The sequence below is a fragment of the Cnephaeus nilssonii genome, assembly GCF_951640355.1.
Source record: "Cnephaeus nilssonii genome assembly, chromosome: 1".
NCBI lineage: Eukaryota > Metazoa > Chordata > Mammalia > Chiroptera > Vespertilionidae > Cnephaeus > Cnephaeus nilssonii.
The window spans coordinates 35,674,270-35,695,421 of record NC_137072.1 but is presented as its reverse complement, the minus strand read 5'-3'; the positions used below and the strand labels follow the sequence as shown (position 1 = coordinate 35,695,421).

General features: G+C 43.3%; 1 protein-coding gene across 18 annotated transcripts in view; it reads right to left on the bottom strand.

The window, feature by feature from the left end:
* Positions 1–21,152, bottom strand: part of CELF2 (CUGBP Elav-like family member 2) — a 546,733-nt gene that overhangs the window by 8,124 nt on the left and 517,457 nt on the right. For 4 of the 18 annotated variants that reach the window (XM_079768798.1, XM_079768810.1, XM_079768812.1 and 1 more), the window contains 3 exons: positions 14,374–14,493; positions 7,333–7,530; positions 2,469–2,612 (listed from right to left, as the gene is read on the bottom strand). In XM_079768798.1, coding sequence (XP_079624924.1) covers positions 2,469–2,612; positions 7,333–7,530; positions 14,374–14,493 — 462 coding nt within the window. Of the gene's footprint in view, positions 1–2,468; positions 2,613–7,332; positions 7,531–14,361; positions 14,494–21,152 lie in introns of all 18 variants that reach the window. The other 14 variants (XM_079768808.1, XM_079768811.1, XM_079768814.1 and 11 more) reach the window with 5 other exon arrangements.

Genomic DNA, 21,152 nt, shown 5'->3' with positions numbered 1-21,152 from the left:
ATAAACAGTCTAAACAGCTCAGGGCTTAACAACCGTCCTAACAGAGTTCCCAGTATCCACTGTTTCAACACTCACTGCCAAAAAAAAAGAGGAAGGGCATGCTTTTGAAAAACTGATGATGCTCTGTAAAAATTAAGAAACAATTCTGATCATACAGTTTGTTCTAGCACCAGGGGGTGGGAGAGGGCAGGTGTGGTAGTGCCCCAAATGTTTCTTTAGTTAATGCCTGTGCAAAAGTGTTGAGCCTGTATAGTCCCTACTTACTTTTGGTAGTGAAAGGAAGCTCTCATACTAATTGCATTTCGGTTCTGAACATCAGCTGTTCAGACGGTTCTACATTAAGCTTCTCCATATACCTACCATTAAAGTTTAAAGTTGAAGAGAAAATTCCTTCACAAACTAGAGGAGGAAGAAAAGGACATAAATATATCTTGAGCAGAGTTCTTAGCTGACAAACATGAGTAGGTTTCTCATAGGCAGGCTATATTGCAAAATGGTGGTTTACACTTTTTGAAATCGAATTCCCAATAAATGTAATCTTGAATCTAAGACAATTGCTCAGACTTTCTCCTTGAGTTTTCATCCAGAAGTAGCAAGATGATTAAAGAATGGGAATGGGTCAAGGGTGAAATGGATAATAAAACCTGGCCAAGAGGTTAGAATGAAAAATAGGGTTCTACCTTATGACTAGCAAACCTGGTTCCTCAAGAAATTAAACTGACCCATGAGAAACCTCAGTATGGGATGCCATGTCTTTTAATAAAAATTGAAAACACCGTCCATTATACCAATAGCTATAACTTGCATTATTATGAAAATACTGATTAAGTAGCTTGTGGGCTGTGATATAAGCTCTTTTAAAAGCAGTAAGTATTTTCTCAAAATCAAACCATGAAGCTCAATCCCTTTCCAATCTCCAGATAAACCCAGGATATTGTTTGGCGAAGAGGAATCTAAAAGTCTGGCTCAAACCTGTGCAGGGAAGCTCCCAAAGGTAAGCTCATTCTGAAACTCACCCTTTGTAACAACTCACTTCCATTTCCCGGCCTCCTGAACCATTACAGGGGTTCACACCTCCGCGGCAGCAGTGGTGTAATGGGTTCAGGCTGACAGCCTTCCACTTGGGTAAAAACTGACTTCAGTGGTTGACATACTAATTCCCCTAACAACAGAAGCTTCACACCTCTCTGGGCAGTAGCACAGAGATTAGAAAGATGTTATGATAATGGGGATTTAGAAGCCAAAGCATTCTGGTTGCCCATTATTAGTTAGCCAGATACTGAGTTTGAGTTTTGGCTGTCTGAGAACCCCCGACCTTTGAGTTTTTCTTTATACCATACCATTTTCTTTGTATTTCCTCTGGCCCATAGGTATTCTACTTTATTTTATGTTCCTGTTAATACCTACTACCAACATGAATTAGTAAGTTGGAGGGGTGACTCAAGCTAATGTTCTTTCTCAAACTGGGCCAGAACTTCTCACGTGAGTAATGTAGACTTTGAACATTCTGGCCTCTAACTACTCTGGGGACTACGAGGATTTGAAAAAAAGAAAACAGGCAATAATGTAATGAGTGCTCTCCTCCCGGTGTAAAACATTAGTGCCTTACTCTCTCGGGGCAAAAACCGCCTGGGGAGGCAAAGTGGGCTGCCTGAGGAAGGAGGGCATGACAGCCAGCCGCCGAGGAGCCGAGTCTCCCCTTGTCCTCAGTGCCCGCACCTGCATGCTCTGCATCCACCCAGGCAGAGTCTGCAGATCCCGGCATGCCGACTTCTGGCTCCAGAACCCCAGCACAACACGGTGCTTTCTGTGACCACGAGCTACGTTAGCCAGCCACCCCTGTGCTGCTGGAGCCACACGTGGCGGGCGGCTGGAGCACTCGCCTCCTGGCACGAGGTGTGTACTTGTGTGCAGTGTGCTGAGATGCAGAGCAGTAGGCCCCAGTACAGTGTCACCTGCATCCGCAGTGGCTCAGTTACATTGCACCTGGCAGGGTAAGGAACTAGTAGTAAAGTGGCCATGGTGCCATTCTGTACCAGGACAGCCTAAACTGCAAGTCATTGACGTATTCCCACTGGGCAGAGTTTGTGGTTCAGTCTATGAGGTTTAAAGAAACTGCTGTTGCTCTACAATGACCAACTAGTAGACATATGTAGCAAGATACATCCATAGTATAGTATACAACATTACCTAAGGTATGGACATTTGGTTTAATTTACTAGATCCTTCCTCTTTATACAGCCCTTTCCTCCTTTTCTCTCTCTCTCTCTCTCTCTCTCTCTCTCTCTCTCTCTCTCTCTCTCATGAACCAACTTTTCCAACTCTGCTTACATGGATCCAGAGACCCAGAAAACACCACCACAAGGCCCTATCCTGACTTCTACTATATTTGCCATTTACACCTTCCTTCCCATGACTCCTCACTTGGGGGTGTGCTGTAATAGTCTAGCTTGGCTTCTTTTGCATACCAAAGCACTTGCTCAGATTGGTCTGTTTGTCAATGAAGACTTTAGCAGAGATAACATTTCCAAAAGGCATGAACATCTGCAGAATGTCCTGGTCTCCAAACTCCTGTGGAAGGTGGTAAATAAAGAGGTTTGCACCCTCTGGACCTAAAGAGGAAACAAAAATCAGAGTAAGGTATTCTTCGCTTCTTAGTTCCCACAGCCTCCTCTTAGGAGTGCCTTAATAACAGGCAGGCTAAGCATTCGCTTTCCCTCGTACTGAAAGAGGACGGAATGGATGGGTCAAATAGCATGTGCTGATGTGTCTTTTAGGAAAGCAGACATCCTCCAGCTTTTCATCATTTCCTCAGAAATGCTCGTTACGAATAGCTTCTTTTTCACTGATAATCTTCTGTGGGTCACATTTGCTTACTGCACATGAGCAATATTTCAATCCCTTCACAGGGTGAAGGTGGCAGACATGGATAGAGTAGGGGAGGAGAACGCAGGCACTGGTTTTGCCTGGGTGGCCGTGTTTAGCTTTATGTATATTGTGTCTCTCAGGGGAGAGAGTGTCCTGTGCATTCTAAGCAAATTGCAGCAATTGAGAATAATGGATATAGCAGTAATGCTGCTTGGATTTCTCAATCATTTACCTAATTATCCATCCAGTTTTGATTTGCCAAATCTCTTAACACACAGTCTAATAATCATCTTTATTAGAAATGACTGGCAATGAGTCAAGGCAGGGAAAAATAGGTAGCTAGAGTTTCACAACTGTGATAGGAATTATACCACTGGGAATTAGCCTTGGAAATGAATGCATGAATTGCAGCAGTGAGTCAAAGACTAAGCTAAGCCAGGCCCTTCACTCTCAACTATCACTTCCTAGAAATACAAGAAACAAGGGCAGCGTGAGGAAGATGTGAGCTGTACTGGCTGGAGAGGTAAGCTCTCCTAAGTTCTTTCCATTTCATTCTCCCACTTCTCTAGCTGCCTACACAAAAACTATCTGAAGGTTAAAAGCAAAAAAGGAGAAAGGAGAGAATCCAAATGACCTGATGGGAGGTGATTATCTTCTAATATATAACAGGCAAGAATGCTTTCCAGCTCAAAGGGTGCTGGGGCTAGTTGCACATTCTTTCCCAGAGGGTCTAGAGAGGCCCCAAGTGGGATGCCTCTAGTCATGGTGTCTGGGAGGGAAGGGAGTTCATAAGATTGGTGAAGTAACTTCTGCAGTTGGTTCATGGAACCTTAACTGGAGAGGACCCAGGACTGCTGGCCCCACTGAGAAGCCCAGGGGGTAAGCTGCAGTGGGGGAGGGAGTCCATGGGAATGAGTCAAAGAAATATAAGTGGGGTAAAAGAACTTTGTACAAATAAAAGGAATGAATACCTTTGCAAAGAAAAGTTAAGCCAGTTTCTTCCTACAAAAAAAATCATAAAGAAGGTGTTCTAACAAATGGGATTTTCATTGGAAAACTTCTTGAAGCAAATTTCTGAAGCTGGACACGAGAACTTCTTCCTTCCTTAAGTGTCAGTGTGACCAGTTTACCTTGCTACATCACTCACATTTCCAGGGACATATCCCATCAAGTGCAAAGGAGGCAGTCTGGGTTTAAAGGGACACAGTTGCAGGCTTTGATCCCCAAATGTTTCCTGGGCTAAGAAAACTCCTAAAAATGCAAACTGTGAATAGATATAAAACCAAAACACTGGAAAAGGATGTTCTGAATGTACTATGCCACAACCATCCTTTGCAGTGTACAGATGGGCAAATATGGATGTTCCTTTCAAATAAAAGACCCAAACTCACAAATGAGGATTAATGGTACCTAAACTGAATTGTGAGGTCATCTCACCTCCTGAAGCTTGGGGAGAAAAGTGCAAATTTACTGTCTATGCCTGGACAATCCTGGCATGCAAGACTGTACTACAGTCTGAATGTGTCCCTTCCTGCCAGACAGGGGCCCAAGAAAAAAATGAAGACAGGTCAACCCAAGGAGGTTTGTCCTCTTAGACATCACTTTCTCAAAAGTGCCACCACAGACACCCCCCCCCCATTTTTTCCCCATCAACATTAACACTAAAATGAAAAAAAAAAGGTGACAAAAAGGAAAACCTCTCTTGTGTACAAGAAAGGTGGCTATTGCCATAGATGCCAATGGTAAATAACAAAAGATTTTTTTTGAGTGTTTGACCACTTCTTCACTTCTCCCTTAGTAAAAGCCAGCTGACAAATCCCACATTCCTCAGATTTCTCCTAGAACTCGTTATTTTAACTTGTTAGCGATCTCTGTGTTATACTGTTGCTCTCAGGTGGTTGTTATTCATGTTTGTGGTTCTCACAGGGCACTTACATAAAGCACTGGGGGTTTCTATCAGACCACGGGCTTCCTGTTGGGTGTCAGAAGCTCTTTCCATTTGTGTGTGTGTGTGATTTGCCTCCTGCAAGCTTGGGAAGGTATGAAAGAAGCCAGAGGGTATTTAGGCGGGAAAGGTGGTCAGCTTTGCTGGATTTATATCAAGAGGGATGCCATAACCCTTCAGAAGATTCTAAACCATATGCTGTACATATGCTGTGCATGTGTTCCTGTGGGCTAACATGCACCAGGGCACACACGACTAAACATCAAGCTGACTTTCAACTCTCCCGAAAAGAGGACAGAACCATGCAGTAGCAAATCTAAAACTCTATGTAATGAGATTTTTTTACTTCCCATTATAACTTGCCTTTTGTATTATATTTTAGTTAAACTAATATTAAGATGGTTTATATTTCTTGAGCTCACGTTAGCTAGGAGAGAAGAGGGAAGGATGATCAGAAGGTATGAAAAGATGAGACGTGATTAAAAATAACTGTACAGAAAACACCATCAACAAAAAAGTAGAAAACCCTACACCATGCCACTGGTAGCCTAAATACCTAAATATATGTAATCTGCATTTGGCAATCATCATTTTGAACTATTTTACATTAATCCCAGAGGGTTTGTTACTGTACAAGCAATCCTGACAACTCAAGGTAGGGACTAAATTTAGGGCAGGGCTGGGGTAAAGCAGCGGAGGAGATGTTATTTCAGGGCCCAGACTTTATCCTTAACCCACGAAGTTTTGAGTCTTCTGGTGACATTTTCCCAGCAACGTAGGCTCTACAGTTTACTGAGAGACGCTGCTGGGTAATGGAGGGGTAACTACAACGCCAGTGGGGGGACTGGCTTTCACGGTCTCTTCTGAAGAAGTCATTACCTTACAGGACCTCCTGCTGCCCTTATTTGTCACCATTGTAGTCAGAATTCAGACAAAGGGACCTCAAAACGAGTTTTTCTCTGTGAAGTTGTGTATTTATGACATAGCATCTCCACACACCTGGGGAAATAGTTGTCTGAACAGCTGTGTGTGTGTTAAAAAATCTACAATAGCCACAACTAGGAGTAAAGAGAAAGTTGAAATAATGAAAAGTAACTTAGATTTTCACAAATCTTTTATTTTAAACAATCTGTTATTTTTAATAAACAGAACCTCCACTTTTTTTTTTTACATACGAGTATCTTTAAAGCTGTGTCCCCTTTAAAATTCACAACTTTGTAAAGTAAAACTATTCTATTTCTTTATAATAGAATGCCATGTTTAAAGCTGAAGTAATTAGACAAAACCAGTTTGGAATTACGGGGTGAGGGTAAAGGAGAAGGGAAAGAAACTTTAAAAACTTCAACAGTATTTTCCTATTCTAGCTTCTTATTCTATACTAGAGGCCTGGTACACAAAATTCGTGCACTAGAGGAGTGGGTCTCTCAGCCTGGCCGGTGCGCTCTCGTAGTCTGGGACCCCTCACTCCAATCCGCCTGCCTGCTCGCTGCTCCTTACCACTTGGCTCGCTGCTCTTTAGCGCTGCTGCAGAGGCGGGAGAGACTCCCGCCACGGCCGCTGCGCTTGCCAGCCTGAGCCCAGTTTCTGACTGAGCAGAGGTTCCCCTGTGGGAGCGCACTGACCACCAGGGGGAAGCTCCTGTTTTGAGCGTCTGCCCCCTGGTGGTCAGTGCGCATCATAGTGACCAGTCGTTCTGGTCATTCTGCTGTTTGGTTGATTTGCATATTAGGGTTTTATTATATAGGATTCTTAACAAGTCAGAAAGTGAATAAATGCAATGTTGAAGATTCTGCTTTTAAAGCAACTTCAATTAAGGAAGAAGAAACCAAAAGGAAGGAAGAAAAAGAGACAAGCTCTTACTATTTTTCAACTAGCTCATTAACTATTTTATAATTAGCCTTAATTTATTCTGAACTTTAACTTCCTGGTATTCATTTTGCTTTATTGGCAGGGAAGCAAGGTAATCAATCACTTATTTGCTTTCCCAGAAGATCCCCAATTAAAGACAGAGTCAATCCCATAGTGGATTTATCATTAACCTGGAAACCACTGCCTAAGAGCATGTGTGGCTGAGAACCTGGGACTGGCTGGACAGTACTCCACCCACAGGACTGGAACGCTTCATCCCGCCCACTGAGGAAGAGTTTCGTGTAAGGGGGGAAGTAATGCTGATTTGGGAGAGGGGGTTCCTGGCAATTTTTGATGGCAGCAACTACTAAGTAATTGTGTATAAACACACAGTGGGTGAGAAATCCATCTTAAGAAGTAAATGAGAAGTTAAATCAAAAGATAAAAGAAATATAAGACTGAACATGAGGAAGATCAAAACAAATGGTTCAGGCTTGTCAGGTTTCTTGAAAAAAAACAACACAATTGCTTAAAATAAAAACAAAATAAAACAATTGCTTTCTCTATGATACTGGCTCAGTCTAGTGTCTTTGAAAACATGCTGTGAAGGTGAATGCTGCCCACTGGGCTGGCCACACCAGGCCATGCCCTGGGCTGAGGGCGGCACGTACCTTCCTTCTGGCTGCCCGCTGCGCTCTGCTGCTGCAGCAAGCTCTGGCTGTACAGAGTGGGCAGTGCCGCGGCTGCGTACTGCTGAATCCCTGAGTAGGCCTGGGTGAGGGCGTCCATGGTGCCCGCTGTGCCATTCGTCAAGCCCGTGGCGCCAAGTCCTCCATTCAGAGCCGCCATACCTGAGAGCATTTGAGCAACTTTACAAAAAACCCAACAATAGAGAAGAGAAATAGCACTTTTCATTAGTGCTTTCCAAAGGAAGTTAGAGAATCATTTGACACAAGTACAACAGCAAGTGCATGCAGCTAGCACACCAACGAAACCAACATGAAATTAAAATGAAACTATGAAGTCATAGCTCACAATAACGGTAAAAACACAAACCAACAACAACAGGAAACGAAAACCCCCCCTGAGCAATGATGCCCCTCTCTCCCTAGGCCGGTGATCAATGTTCACTGAGGTGCTACAGTGACACAGCACATCTTAATCCCGTGCAGGGTGCTACTGGCAAGTACTGGGGTTATCTTTTTGAAATAAAACCTCTGCTTCTTAGAGCTTAGAAGCAGGTAAAAAACATTCCTGGCAGAGACCTGAAACACCTGTACACTTAAATCCATTTACTGTGTCCTTTGAGGACCAGGAGGTTGGGGAGGAAAGGAAGAAATACAACTTTTCCCCTGTAAGCTGCCTGGTGAGGAAGTGGCACAGAAGACAAGCTCGGTACTCAGTGAATCAGTGGGTTGGCAGTTCCGTGAACTGACTTTCCTGAGCAGCAGGAGAGAGTGGTCAGGAGTAGGAGCATAGGAATAGCCTGGCTGATGAAGAATTAAGGCACAGGAAAGAGTGTGGACCCTCCCCTAACTGCAGAAACTGAAGTTGCTTATTCCAGTCTGAGAGGCGAGACATGGAACGGGGCTGTTTTTTAGCAGCACATAGACAGACAGACATATGCACACACGAATATGAGTCAGTGCCCATGTAACTGGGGCTTCTGCCAAGGAAGAGAGCTTCTGTGTCACGTTTTTCAGTCAACTGAAGTGGCACCGTGTCCGCAGGCTGGGTCTTGGCTAGTCACTGATGGGAACTGGAGGCTGGCCAGCACACTTTCTCATTTTTTCTCCTTGTATCCTGGCTGCTCTTTTGCTCTATTATGGTTGCTGACTGTGCCATATTTTCCCTGAATACTGAGTCAAGACAAGCAAGACTTTATAGAGTGTTAACTTTCATATGAACTCAGGAAATGGAAGAGGTGACATCATAATTGCCTCTAGTTTCTTTTATGATTAATACTTATTTATTTATTTATTTTTTAAGGATCTGTTTCTGGGAAGAACTCACTGAAAACAATGAAAACCTTAAAGGAATTAGGGCTATTGATTAAGGCTATGAAACAGCAAAGATGACTGTGAAAAAAGTTGGTGAGAAGTCCAGTGAGAACGGAGAACTAAGATGTGGATGCTTAGGAATTATACAGGGAGATCCAAGGCCAGCATCACCTCGACACTCCCGTCAGAGGTTTTCCCTGCCACCCCCGGAAAGCAGAGGTGGGGAATGTTCTCCTTACTCCACACGAGTTGGTTATTTTTTCAACTTCATCTCTTCAGTGAAAGAACTACATGCAAGATATGAATCAGACCATCGCTTTACAGCAGAGGAATCTCACAGTGTCTCAGGTCTGGTGTTCTTTCTAAAGGCTTGAGGAGACAGAACTGGGCCCTGGGTGATGTCACCAAGTATAGACAGGACTGGGGTGGGTGGAGTGGCCAGGAGAGCCCGAAAGCAATGAGAATGGAACAAGCCTTCTGAAAAGGAAATCAAGCAGATCTGGAATGTAAACAAGCTAAAAAGGTGTGGCCAGCAGAGGTCCTGCTCACTCTGCTTTAAATTTCTTCTTATGAAGGAGTTTATTCTTTATCTTTTTTTTCTTTCTTGGTCATGCAAGTTAGTTCTAAGAGCTTGGAAATAGTTTGTCCTCTTAATTAAACAGTCCCTCAGACAACAACTAATCACATGTACCTCACTGCCTCTTGTCTTCTCTATCCCTGTTATTCCTATGGCTGCTCAAGGGCTGGGGAGTAATTTCTCATTTCCTCTTTGGTCTTATTTCATCCTCACCTGCCAATATTTGTGTGAATGCAAAGAAACATCAGTGTTGCTTTTCTGAGAGGTGAGAGGAAGCTGTAAAATAATTCGAGCAGAGCCGCACACGGCTGGTAAGCGCTGCTGGTTCCATTTTTGTCAGGCTGCAAGTCGGTGGTAGAGATACAGATGGGCATGTCATGGGCTAAGCCCTCCAGGAAGTCAAGCTCCTGTGTGGGTGGGAAGAAATTCTAGGAGGAGGGAACAGCCACTTGCCACTCCACTTACACCCAAGGTGTACGGTTCTAGGTGAGCATCGCGGCCCACAGAGCTGGGTGGAACACAGCGGCCTGACAGACAGCGGCTGCAGACAGAAGCTCCACTACAGAGAATGTCTCCGAGTTCCCCTGACATCCATGGGATGGTGGACAGCACTACACGTCCATGGTGCCTTGCCTGCTCAGGGACCCAGGGCTCTCAGGCCTCCCATGTATCACCGTGTAGGAGTGGCTTCCCATGCGTGATTTGTAGTCTTTGCGACACGGCTTCTAGACACACAGGTGGGATTTAATTGACAGTCACTGGTGCCCCTGCCTCCTTCCTGTCTGGGACATGCCCTGTTGCTGTCCAGGTCAGGTGAATTATCTTCTACCTCTTTCCTCCTTTTGCCATTTCCCCCTTCTGAAACACAGAAGCGGCATGCACTCCATGCTCCTGAAAGACTGACTGGGCAGTGTTTCAGGACTAGAGTCCTTGTGTGGCTTGTAGCTCCAGCCAGTGACCTTTCAGCCACCTCCTCACACTCTGCCTGCCCACACTCCACAGTGGTTGGCTGTGTTTCTGGACTTGACCTCAGGGCAAATTTGCTTTCTGAAGGATTCTGCTTACTTCAGCCGATTCCATGTGTTTGGGAGACAGTGAGGGCTGGCCTCACCTGCCCGGGGTGGGGAGGGAGGTAGCAGAAGAGGCACAAGTAGAAGGGGTGTTGATGCCAAAGAGAGGACTAGTCAGGGCCTCTCCAGCTCCCCTCCGTGGTATAACCATCCTTTTGAACAAAAAATAGGGATAAAAATTCTAACAAATACAAATGCATTGAGAATATTTAAAATGAAAACTGGGAAATTCTGTTGTATTTGCCAAAACCCTAGGCAGAGTAGGTAACTGATTACCTAGTAGAATTTGAAGGACCATCAAAGGAAGATTTCAACTTCTCAGAGTTGTTGCTATGAGTTATCTAATGTTATTCTATATTAAATAGTCATATCAAAGATAACACTGGTAATTCAGCTGCTGGGATCTGATTACATCTAAAAACTTGGACAGCAGAAACAGGTTGGAAGAAGGTTAAGTTGAATAAAATGCTTTTACCCGTGAAGAATAGGGCTTTTCTTTGAAAAGGCCAAATGGATCGGTCATTTCATCCCATTTAATCTGGTTCCCATGAAAGGCACTTGGATGCGAAGGCTGGGACAGAATGACAGGTGTGGCAAGCTCCACCAAGGAAAGGCTTTGCAAATGGTCTGTCAATAAAGTTAGTGTGTATCTTGACTTCTAAGTACTTTAAACTTAATTGCTCTCCAAGGTTCTCACCTGATGGAGAACTAAGGAACGGTGAGATGACTGAGAAAATCTGTGAAAATGAGAGAGGACCCACCATAAATAGGAGCATGGACATTTTTTGTGGCCGCTATGAAGGTGGCTCTGAAATGGAGGATCAGAGGCAGAGCACCATAAGCGAACCATGGTTATTTTCAAGCCACTCTGAAAAGTTTTATACCAAACAAAAATAGAGCAAAAGTGAGGGATGTATTAACATAGACCTGAGGTCTGTTTACTGAGGTAAGCCTCCTTGGTGTAGCTGAAGCGTAGCCTTGTAAGCTGCGAGCTGGTAATGAGAACTTAAGTATAAAGTATCTAGAACCAGGGTAGATGACTGTGAATATGCACAGTTAGTGGCACTCATATGTATGCTTGTGTTAATATGGTCACAAGTGTGTGTGAGGTTGTATGTGCTTAGGTATGTACCTAACTACATATATCTTTGTATATTCCAATGATACAGATTAAAAGTCATTTCACAATGCAAATAAAAGGTGACAAGCCACAATAATAATAATAATAATAATAATAATAATAAGCCCAAAGCATCTTCTCCTTCCTCTCCTTTAAAAAATATTTTCATAAACACTATTCACTAGGCATTTGTGGCTGGTTATATCAGACCATCATAATTTTAAGCACTATATGGATAAGCCATTTGGAAGGCTTAATGGTATTTAAAAAAAGGAAACATACATTTTAAAATACAAAACCAGATACAGATTCTTGGGTGGACACATGTGCAAAAAGATTTTCATCTTAGTTTAAATATGAACATACAAAACATGCTTGGGGAATCCTCAAATAATACACAAGTGAGCCCAGTTAGTGAATCACCCACACTCCTCACTTCTGATCTGGACAATTTCGGCTCGTAGCTTTACTGTACTGTACTATTTTCCCACCCCTCCATTCATGAATGCATAAAGGAAGGAAGAAGAGATCCAACTCAGTTCAATTTAGATTTTACTTAAGGGGGAGGTGAAAGGCCTCTGGCAGGGAAGAGGGTAAAATTTACACTAAGATGAGTTTGGGAACTAACTGTGGATTCCATCTACCTTCTTCTTGGCTCCTTTGTCCATGGAAAAGAGTTGGCTCTTTGATAGGGAAGCTGAGGCCAACTGTTTTAGAAGCTGCCTCTGTCCAGGTAGCTGTTTCCTGACTACCTGCTTTGAGAATTATTCGGTAGGACAGGTGGCATCATACTATCTGTTGAGGGAGAATGGTCTGAAAGGGGACACTCTGCATATATTAGAAGATTTTCTCTTTGTATTTGAGACAAGAAGTAAACACTAGCTCCCAGCCATTGTTGGGATTGTTCAATAGTCCTGCACTAGTAACATTCCCCAAATCAGAAAGAACGTATTTTTGTTTTATCATGATTTTTGGTTTAATTCAACATTCTCCTTTCTGGTAGGGAATGTTTGAAACTAGACACATTCTTCATTTCCCATGAATTACACACACTGATGTTAACCCAATGGCAAATAATTAAAAACACAACTGAAGCCTGTTGTCCTTGCCAGAAGCAAAATTTGTACAACACAGATCCCACACAAGACCTAGTCGTAGATTCTCTGCCATTCGACAGAGTCCCTCTCTAGCCCCTGATAACGATGGGGAATCCCAGCAGGTACAACACAACAGGATGGAGAGAGGCAGACGCACGGATGGGAGGACGACACAGTATCATGAGCACGTGCTGAGGAGGACAGCCACTCCCACTGGCCTGTTACTTTGCAGACCAAGGACAGGCAGGCGATCAAATCAAAGTCCTTGTTTTAGGGGAACTAGGTCCTGGGGCAAGAGAAGCAGCATGAAGGGCTGTGTGCAAACACACACCTGCAACCGAGGGCAAGGACAAGTGGGCTGGAGCGTCTGCAGAACAAGGTCAGAAACAGGAGTCAAGGCAATGAGGGCTCCTGACGGGGCGCCGGAGGCAGCTTTACTGGAATAAAACGTGCTGCCGCACGGTTACCACTTTATACACTATTTGCTCATCAAGAGCCATCATATCTGGAAGGAAACAGGTTCTCATTTCTTCTATTTTTGGCCTCTGGTCAGATAAAACTCAGTTCATGTTTGTTTGTCTTTCCCAGAGCATCTGAGTAAAATGACTTAATAAAACCTGAATATTTCCTACCTCTAAATATATGATTAATTTTCTTATCAGGATTATAACAGCCTTCATTTGGATGAGTTCTGGGTTCCGCCAAATAAATTGCAGGGTATTCTTTTTGAGCTTTGAAAGTATAGACATACTGGGATTTTTATTTTTTTGCCTTTTTAACAAAATTGTACTGCCCGATCACCCTTTAAAAACAGTTCACTTATTGAATCATGGCTTAAAACAGGGCAACTTTCTGCTTGGGCTGCATGGTGGGTAACTAGACCCCCAAATCAGGATCTTTGGGCTGTCACGGAACTGCTGGGCGTGACTGCTCTCAGGCACCCAGGGGGGACCAGACTGAGGGAAAGACAAACACGGGGCCCCTCTGTGGGCTCAGGGCTGTTCCCCAGTGCAGGAGCCAACGCCAAGCATGAGCCTGCAATGTGCTTATCTGCTGGCTGGGTACTGTGCTCCCAGGTCCAAAGTGCCAGAGAGCATAAGCTACACAGCAGAGACTAGAGTTCTTGGGTGAGTCTCTATGTTTCAGAACTGTGATTCTGTAAGAGTCTGCCTCAACCTGTGGGGGAAGAACAGCAGTCCTTCAGAGCTGCACTGCTCAGTAACCCAGCCCGTGAGGCTTAATAGAGACTCCAGACCACGTTCGTATGCAGCGGCTCCTCTCTGCTCAGCTGGACTTTCTTTGTTCCAAGGCCCTGCTTCCCCTCTATATAACTGGCACGAATCTTTGGGTTTTAGAGCTGGAGGGCACCTTTACGGTCACCTGATCCAGAACTTTCAATTGTCAAATGGGAAAATGAAGCTCAGAGCAGGGCAGTGATTTGCCTAAGATCCTGCAAGTAATTGCGACCAGATTCGGAGCGGGACCTGTGCGTCCTGATTTCTGGTCCATCAATTTTTCTATTATTAGCACACTGCCTCTCAGAAGAACAGAACAAATCCCAAACCCAACCAAACCCTCGGAACCTACAAATGTCTGCCAACCCCAGAAACGTATGGATGGATATGCACACACTGCTTATCAGAGGAGACTGGGGTGGTGAGGGGTTGGGTGTTTTGAGGCAAAATGAACCTAGACAGCATCTGCCTATCAAAGCATGCGCTCCTCCATCCCAAGTATTAGTTCTCCCTGTTATGTATCCTTTTTAGGTCACTCTGGCTGACCGTTTTCTGTGGAGAATTTGGGGGAAGGCTGTCCACCAGAGCAGCAAATACTCACTGTTTATGGTACCTGCGAGTGCATTAATATTATTCAGTCCAACTGTGGCTCCCGCCAGTCCTTGCAGAGTCCCGAGAGAGGTCAAAGAGTTCATGGCCGCACCAGCAGTGGAGTTGGGAGTTGAAGCAGCCACTGAAAAGCAAGAGGAGGATGGGAAAATGGGGAGAGAAAGCACAAGATGAGTGAGAGCCAACTGGCCCGGTAAGTCAGCTGTCAGCACAGCAGGGGAAGCCAGGGAGTCGTGCTAGTGTATTGGGTGGGAAAGACACGGGATTGTACTTGTGGCACTTTTGACCATTCGATTTGGTGATTAATAAAAAACGATCATAGCTCTACTAGTATTTGGCCAGTGCAGTGAACACCCTCATTTCTGGTTGAGGAAAATTCGAGAAGAGGGGGCCTGAGAGATGGGTAGTCCCCTTGTGTCCTGATTTCCAGTCCATCAATTTTTAAAGGCCCCAGTCCTCTAAGCCTCCTCCTCCAGGTTAACACATTAAGGAGTGGAGGAGTAAAATGGTAATGCTTGGCTTCCTTATTGTTTCTGCTGCAGAGTTGGCACTTTCTCAATGAAGTTTTGAAAAAAAAAAAAATCACATCTTCCTGAGTTTGACAGGAGACTCCAGGACCCTGGTGGCAGTGGTAATAGACAGGGTGGAGTATAGGAGAGAAAACCATTTTGCTCCAGACTCTCCTTCCCCTGTCTCCCACATCCCCCCACACCTCTTTTTATTTTTATTTACTTATTTTTAAAATTGATTTTAGAGAGAAGAGGGGGGAGGGAAAGAAGGGAGAAGAAAGAGGGGAGAAAGAGAGAGAAAGAGCCATAGATTTGTTGTTCTACTTATTTATGTATTCACTGGTTGATTCTTGTATGTGCCCTGACCGGAGATTGAACCCACAACCTTGGTATATTGGGATGATGATCTAACCAACTGAGCTACCCGGCCAGGCACCCCCCACCCCCATCTCTTTTAAGTGATAGCTTTATTGGGATATAATTCACATACCATACAATTTACCCCGTTAAAGTATACAGTTCAGTGGTTTTTAGTATATTTACAGAGTGAACAACCAGCACCACTATCTAATTTTAGAACATTTAAAAAAATTTTTACAGAGAAAGGAGAGGAGAGGGAGAGAGAGAGAGAAACATCAATGAGAGGGGAAACATCAACTGGCTGCCTCCTGCACGCCTGCAACCTGGGCTGGGCATGTGACTCGACCAGGAATTGAACTAGCAACCTCTTAGTGCATGGTCCACGCTCAACCATTGAGCACATTGGCTGGGCTAGAACATTTTTATTACTCTCAAAAGAAAATCCTAACCACTCTGCCTGCCGGCCTGCTTGCCCCCAACTGCCCCCCGCCGCCAGCCTGCTTGCCCCCAAATGCCTCCCCCGCCAGCCTGATCACCCCCAACTGCCCCCCGTGCCAGTGTGCTCGCCCCCAACTGCCTCCCCTGCCGGCCTGCTCGCCCCCAACTACCCCCCTCCACTGGCCTGCTTGCCCCCACCTTCCCTCCCCACTGTCCTGATCACCCCCAACAACCCCCCTCCCCCCGCCAGCTAATCACCCACAACTGCCATCCCATCCTGTCCTGATCACCCACAACTGCCCTCCCCTCTTGGCCTCTAACCACCTCTACCTCGGCCCCACCACCATGGCTTTGTCCAGAAGAACGTCTGGAAGGTCTCCTGGAAGGTTTCCCAGTCTAATTAGTATATTACCCTTTTATTAGTATAGATAGAGGCCTGGTGCACCGGTGGGGGCTGGCTGGTTTGCCCTGAAGGGTGTCCCGGATCAGGTTGGGGGTACCCTTGGGGTGTGGGGCGGCCTGGGCAAGGGGCCTGTGGTGGTTTGCAGGCCGGCCATGCCCCCATGGGGTGAGGGTCCCCGCTGGAGGGGCGTGGCCAGCCTGGGTGAGGGGCTGAGGGCTGTTTTCAAGCTGGCCACAGCCCCTTCAGGGTGGGGGGTCCTGCTGGGGTGCCTGGCCAGTCTGGGTGAGGGGCTGATGGCTGTTTGCAGGCTGACCAACCCCCCAGTGGTGACCCTCACCCCATGGAGGTGTGGCCAGCCTGGGTAAGGAGCTTTTTTTTTTTTCAGTGCTTCCTTGAGTGGAGGCCAGGGCCGGCTGGAAGCAGGTATCCGGGATTTATTTATCTTCTATAATTGAAACTTTGTAGCCTTGAGCGGAGGCTAGGGCCGGCCAGGGCAGGTGGGAGCTTAGCTTCCTCCATCACCGGGGGCAACCCAAGCCTCCTGCTGGCTCCAGCTCCGTGGCTGCCGCCATCTTTGTTGGGTTAATTTGCATACTCGCTCCTGATTGGCTGGTGGGTGTAGCGGAGTGATGGTTAATTTGCATGTTTCTCTTTTATTAGTGTAGATAATATTCTATTATATGGGAACACTACACTTTGCTTATCCTTTCACCAGCTGTGGGCATTTTGGTTGCTTCCACGTTTGGGGTATTAGGAATAATGCTGCTATAAGCATTGTGTACAACTTTTTGTGTAGACATGTTTTCAGTTCTCTTTTGTATACACATAGGACTGGGATTGCTGGGTCATATGATAAATCTATTTGTAGCTACACCAAACTATTTTACAAAGTAGTTGTACTCCCTATCCATTTTATAGCTATTATAAAACAGCTATTATAAATATGTTAAAAAACAAAAGGAAACTGTGCTTAAAGAATTAAATAAAGGTATACTGATAACATTTCATCAAATAATAGAGATAAAAATTACAAAAATGAGCAAAATAGGAATTCTGGAATTGATAAATGCTTCTGTAACATTTCAACTATCTTTCATTTGTATAGCTTTACAATCTGTTGACTTTTCACAAAAATCATCTTTATCCTGTTGATGAAGGTAGAGACTAAACTCAACCTTGACCACAGCTAAATGAAACCCATGGTCTGTTTCTAGCTGTGAAATCGCTGTGAGTATGGAGCTTCCTTTCCATCTACTAGGCAGGAACTTCCTCCTCGCCCTGGATGTTCCTGCCGCGGGAGGCACCCTGCTCTGCCTCTGAGACCACCCAGCACTGCTTGCCATGTGCCTGGCTTGGGATCCCTTTTGAATGAGGCCAGAGAAAATGTCTAAAAGTTGAATTCCCCACCTTGTCACATTTCTTCCCATGTACGACACTGGCTTCTGACACCTCATTATGTGTGTATCTTTTCTTTCTCTTTTTAAAAGTAAATTATATAGAATCAAACCACTGTTTCTAGTCCTTTGATATTATAAAACTTTTCAAATACAGACAAAAGCTGAGACAATAACAGTACAAACTCCCATAAACTCATATCCAAATTCTAGAATAGCTGAGAACCAACTCAAACCCCAAATCGAAGTGTATTTTATAGCAAATTGCAGACCTTATAACATTTCACTTCTACGTAATTTCGTAAGCAACTCTTAAAACTATGGACCTTTTCTTTTACAACCCAAAAACAGTATTAAATCTTACAAAATTAGCAAACTTCCTTGGCTTCATTAGGTGATTAATACCTTGTTTAGGATACTTTTCATCTATGTGTGTGAATAAGATAGACCTTTATTTGACCTTCTTGTACTGTCCTTAGTTTTGCTACCAAATGACTGGGAGAATTTCCTCATTTTTCCATTCTCTGGAAGAGACAGTATAAGACTGAATACGTAAGGAGACATATGTAAAACTTTAAACAATAAAGAACTTTTTAAAAAAAAAGATTGAATACGTATAATTTAAATGTTTGGTAGAACTTGCCAGTAAAAATGATCTTGACTTGATATTTCATGATGGTATGGCTTTAAAATATTGATTACATTCCTCTAATAAAGAGGATTATTCAACTTTTATTTTTCCTCTTGAATTAGTTTTATTAAGTTACAGCTTTCTAATAAATTGTGTACTCTAAGATTTCAAATTTATATTGGCATGAAAGCCTAAGGTGCTGTTGAAAACATAGAAATCTTGGTGGTGAGACATTAAGAGATTCACAGCTCCATAACAGCAGTGATAGGCCAGCTGGAGGTTTAACAGAGAACCAGAGACAGAGGCAGCTAAGAAGAGTCATCCTGGGGTCAGAGCAAGCTTCAAGGAATGGCCTTGAAGAGACTCCCTGTGCAGGGGTCTGACCTGAACTGAATCAGGCTGCAGGCGCATTTTATGCCCAGGGCCAAACAACAGATCAAACAACTAGAAATTAGTGGAGGCTAACGGCTGGATGTGATAACAATAGAAACTGACCCACGGAAGTTTAATGGAGATCAGGCAGAAAGGCAGGCAGAGAGCCATTTGGAAGAGTCATGCCATTTTAAAAAAGGAAATATAAGAATGTCACAACCTAAAGCTGTGTCTCGTGAGGAGTGACAGCAGACTCATTCAGTAGTAGAATAGGTCTCCTTGAACTAGCCTAGCTAAGTCACTAAGCAAATAAGCAAACAAGAAGAAATTGGGTCTGGGGGTGGGGAAATAGAGTGAGAAGGATCAGTGTCCAGAATTGTTATGATATATTACCTAAAATGTCCAGTTGTAAACAATTAGGAGAAGTGTGATCTAGACACAGCAAGAACACAAGTGACAGAGGCTGTTTGAGAGGGTTTAGATACTGTACTTAAACAAAGACACCAAGGCAACTATTATAAATATGTCCAAAGAACTAAAGAAACCCATGTTTAAAGAAATAAAAAATTGATCCAGCTGGTGTGGCTCAGTGGTTGAGTGTTGACCTATGAACCAGGACGTCATGGTTCAATTCCCAGTCAGGGGCGTGCAGGAGGCAGCCGATCAATCATTGATGTCTCTATCTCTCCCCTCTCCCTTCATCTCTGAAATCAACAAAAATATATTTTTAAAAAAGAATTAAAAAATGTATGCTGATCATGTTTCATCAAATAATAGAGATGGAAATTACTAAAATGAACAAAAAGGACATTCTGGAACTTAAAAGTTACCTACAGAAATGAAAAATTTACTGTGGGGCTCAACAGTTGATTTGAGCAGGCAGAAGACTGAGCCTCAGAGATGTGGCACACCATTAATCACACTAACATACATGTAATGGGAGTACCAAAAGAAGAGAAAAGAGCAGAAAAAATATTCAAAGAGACAATGACCAAAAAGTCCCCAATTTTGATAAAACACATTAATTTATACATATAAGAAAGTCAACAAACTACAAATAAAATTAAACAAAGAGATCCATCCCTAGACATGTGATAGTAAAAATGCTGAAAGCTAAAGATAAAAATCTTGAATTCAGCAAGAGAGAGAAAAAAAAGACTCCTTATGTATAAGGGAGTCCCAATAAGATTAACAGCTGATTTCTCAGAACAAACAGTGAACCAAAAGGTGGCAGGAAGGCATATTCCAAGTGCTGAAAAGAAAAATCTATGAAACAAGAATCTTATATCCAGCAAAACTATCTTCCAAAACCAAAGGAGAAACAACAACATTCCCAAGTGAACAAAAATAGTGAATTTGTGGCTAGCAGATGTGTCTTACAGGAAACACTAAAGCGAATTCCTCAGGCTGAAAGCAAATGATTCCAGAGAGTAATTACAGTACACACACATACACACACCAAAAAAAAAAAACCAAAACAAAACCCCCAAACAAACAAGCCCAAAGAACACTGATGAAGTAATTATGCAATTATAAAAGACAGTGTAATTGCATTTTTCCTCTTGTCTTCTCTTAACTGATTTAAAAATCAATTGTCTAAAAACAATATGCATATAATTGCATTGGTTGGGTCTGTAACATATGGAAATGTAATATATTTGACAATAAAAGCACAAAGGCGGTTGTGAGGACAACACTGGAGTAAGGAAATTATGCCGGATGGTAATCAAAAAGAAATGAAGAGAATCAAAAATGATAAATAAGAGGGTTACAAACAAACTCTATTGATATATACTTGCTCCCTTTTCTTCTTTCAGTTTCTTTAAAAGATAGTAGGTTGTATGGAATAATAGTTATAACAATACATTGCTGGGTTTGGAGCATACAGATGTAATGTGTGTATAAAAAATAGCACAAGGAGAGGAGGAGAGAGTTCTGTGGGAGATTTCTGTATTTCACCGGCATGGAGTGAGCATAAATCTGAAGTAGATTCTGCAAGCTTTGGTGTCTGTTGCAAGTCCTAGGGAAATCACTAAGAAAGTAAAATTTGAAAATATTGAAAAAATCATGAAAGAAATTAAAATACTATATTAGAAAATATTTACTTAATGAAAAATAAAGCCATAAAGGTGAAATAGAGGAACAAAAAGACGTGACATATAGAAAACAAAAAGTACAAAGGCACATGTAAATGCAACCATATCAATAATAACACTAAATGTGAATGAATTAAACAATCCAACCAGAAGGCAGGGATTGTCAGATTGGGTTAAAAAAATAAAAACTAGTTCTGGCTGGGTGGCTTGGTTGATTGGAGTGTCATCCCATGCACCAAAAGGTTGCGAATTTGATCCCTGGTCGGGGTGTGTATGGGAGTCAACCGATCGATGTTGCTCTCTCTCCCTTTCCTCTCCAAAATCAATAAAAAACATATCTTCAGGTGAGTAATTAAAAAACAAAAGAAAAACCAAAACCCAGCTCTGTCTATGCTGTCTACAGGAGACACACTTCAGATTCAAAGGTACAAATATGTTGAAAGTAAAAGGATGGAAATATAAACTATGCAACCAGCAAGCATGGGAGACTTCATAACAATTTTGGATAAAGAAAATTGGATCAACTGCTTGCATTGCAAAGGACCTTAACATGCCTTCATGAAAATCTATTTTTTGTCCT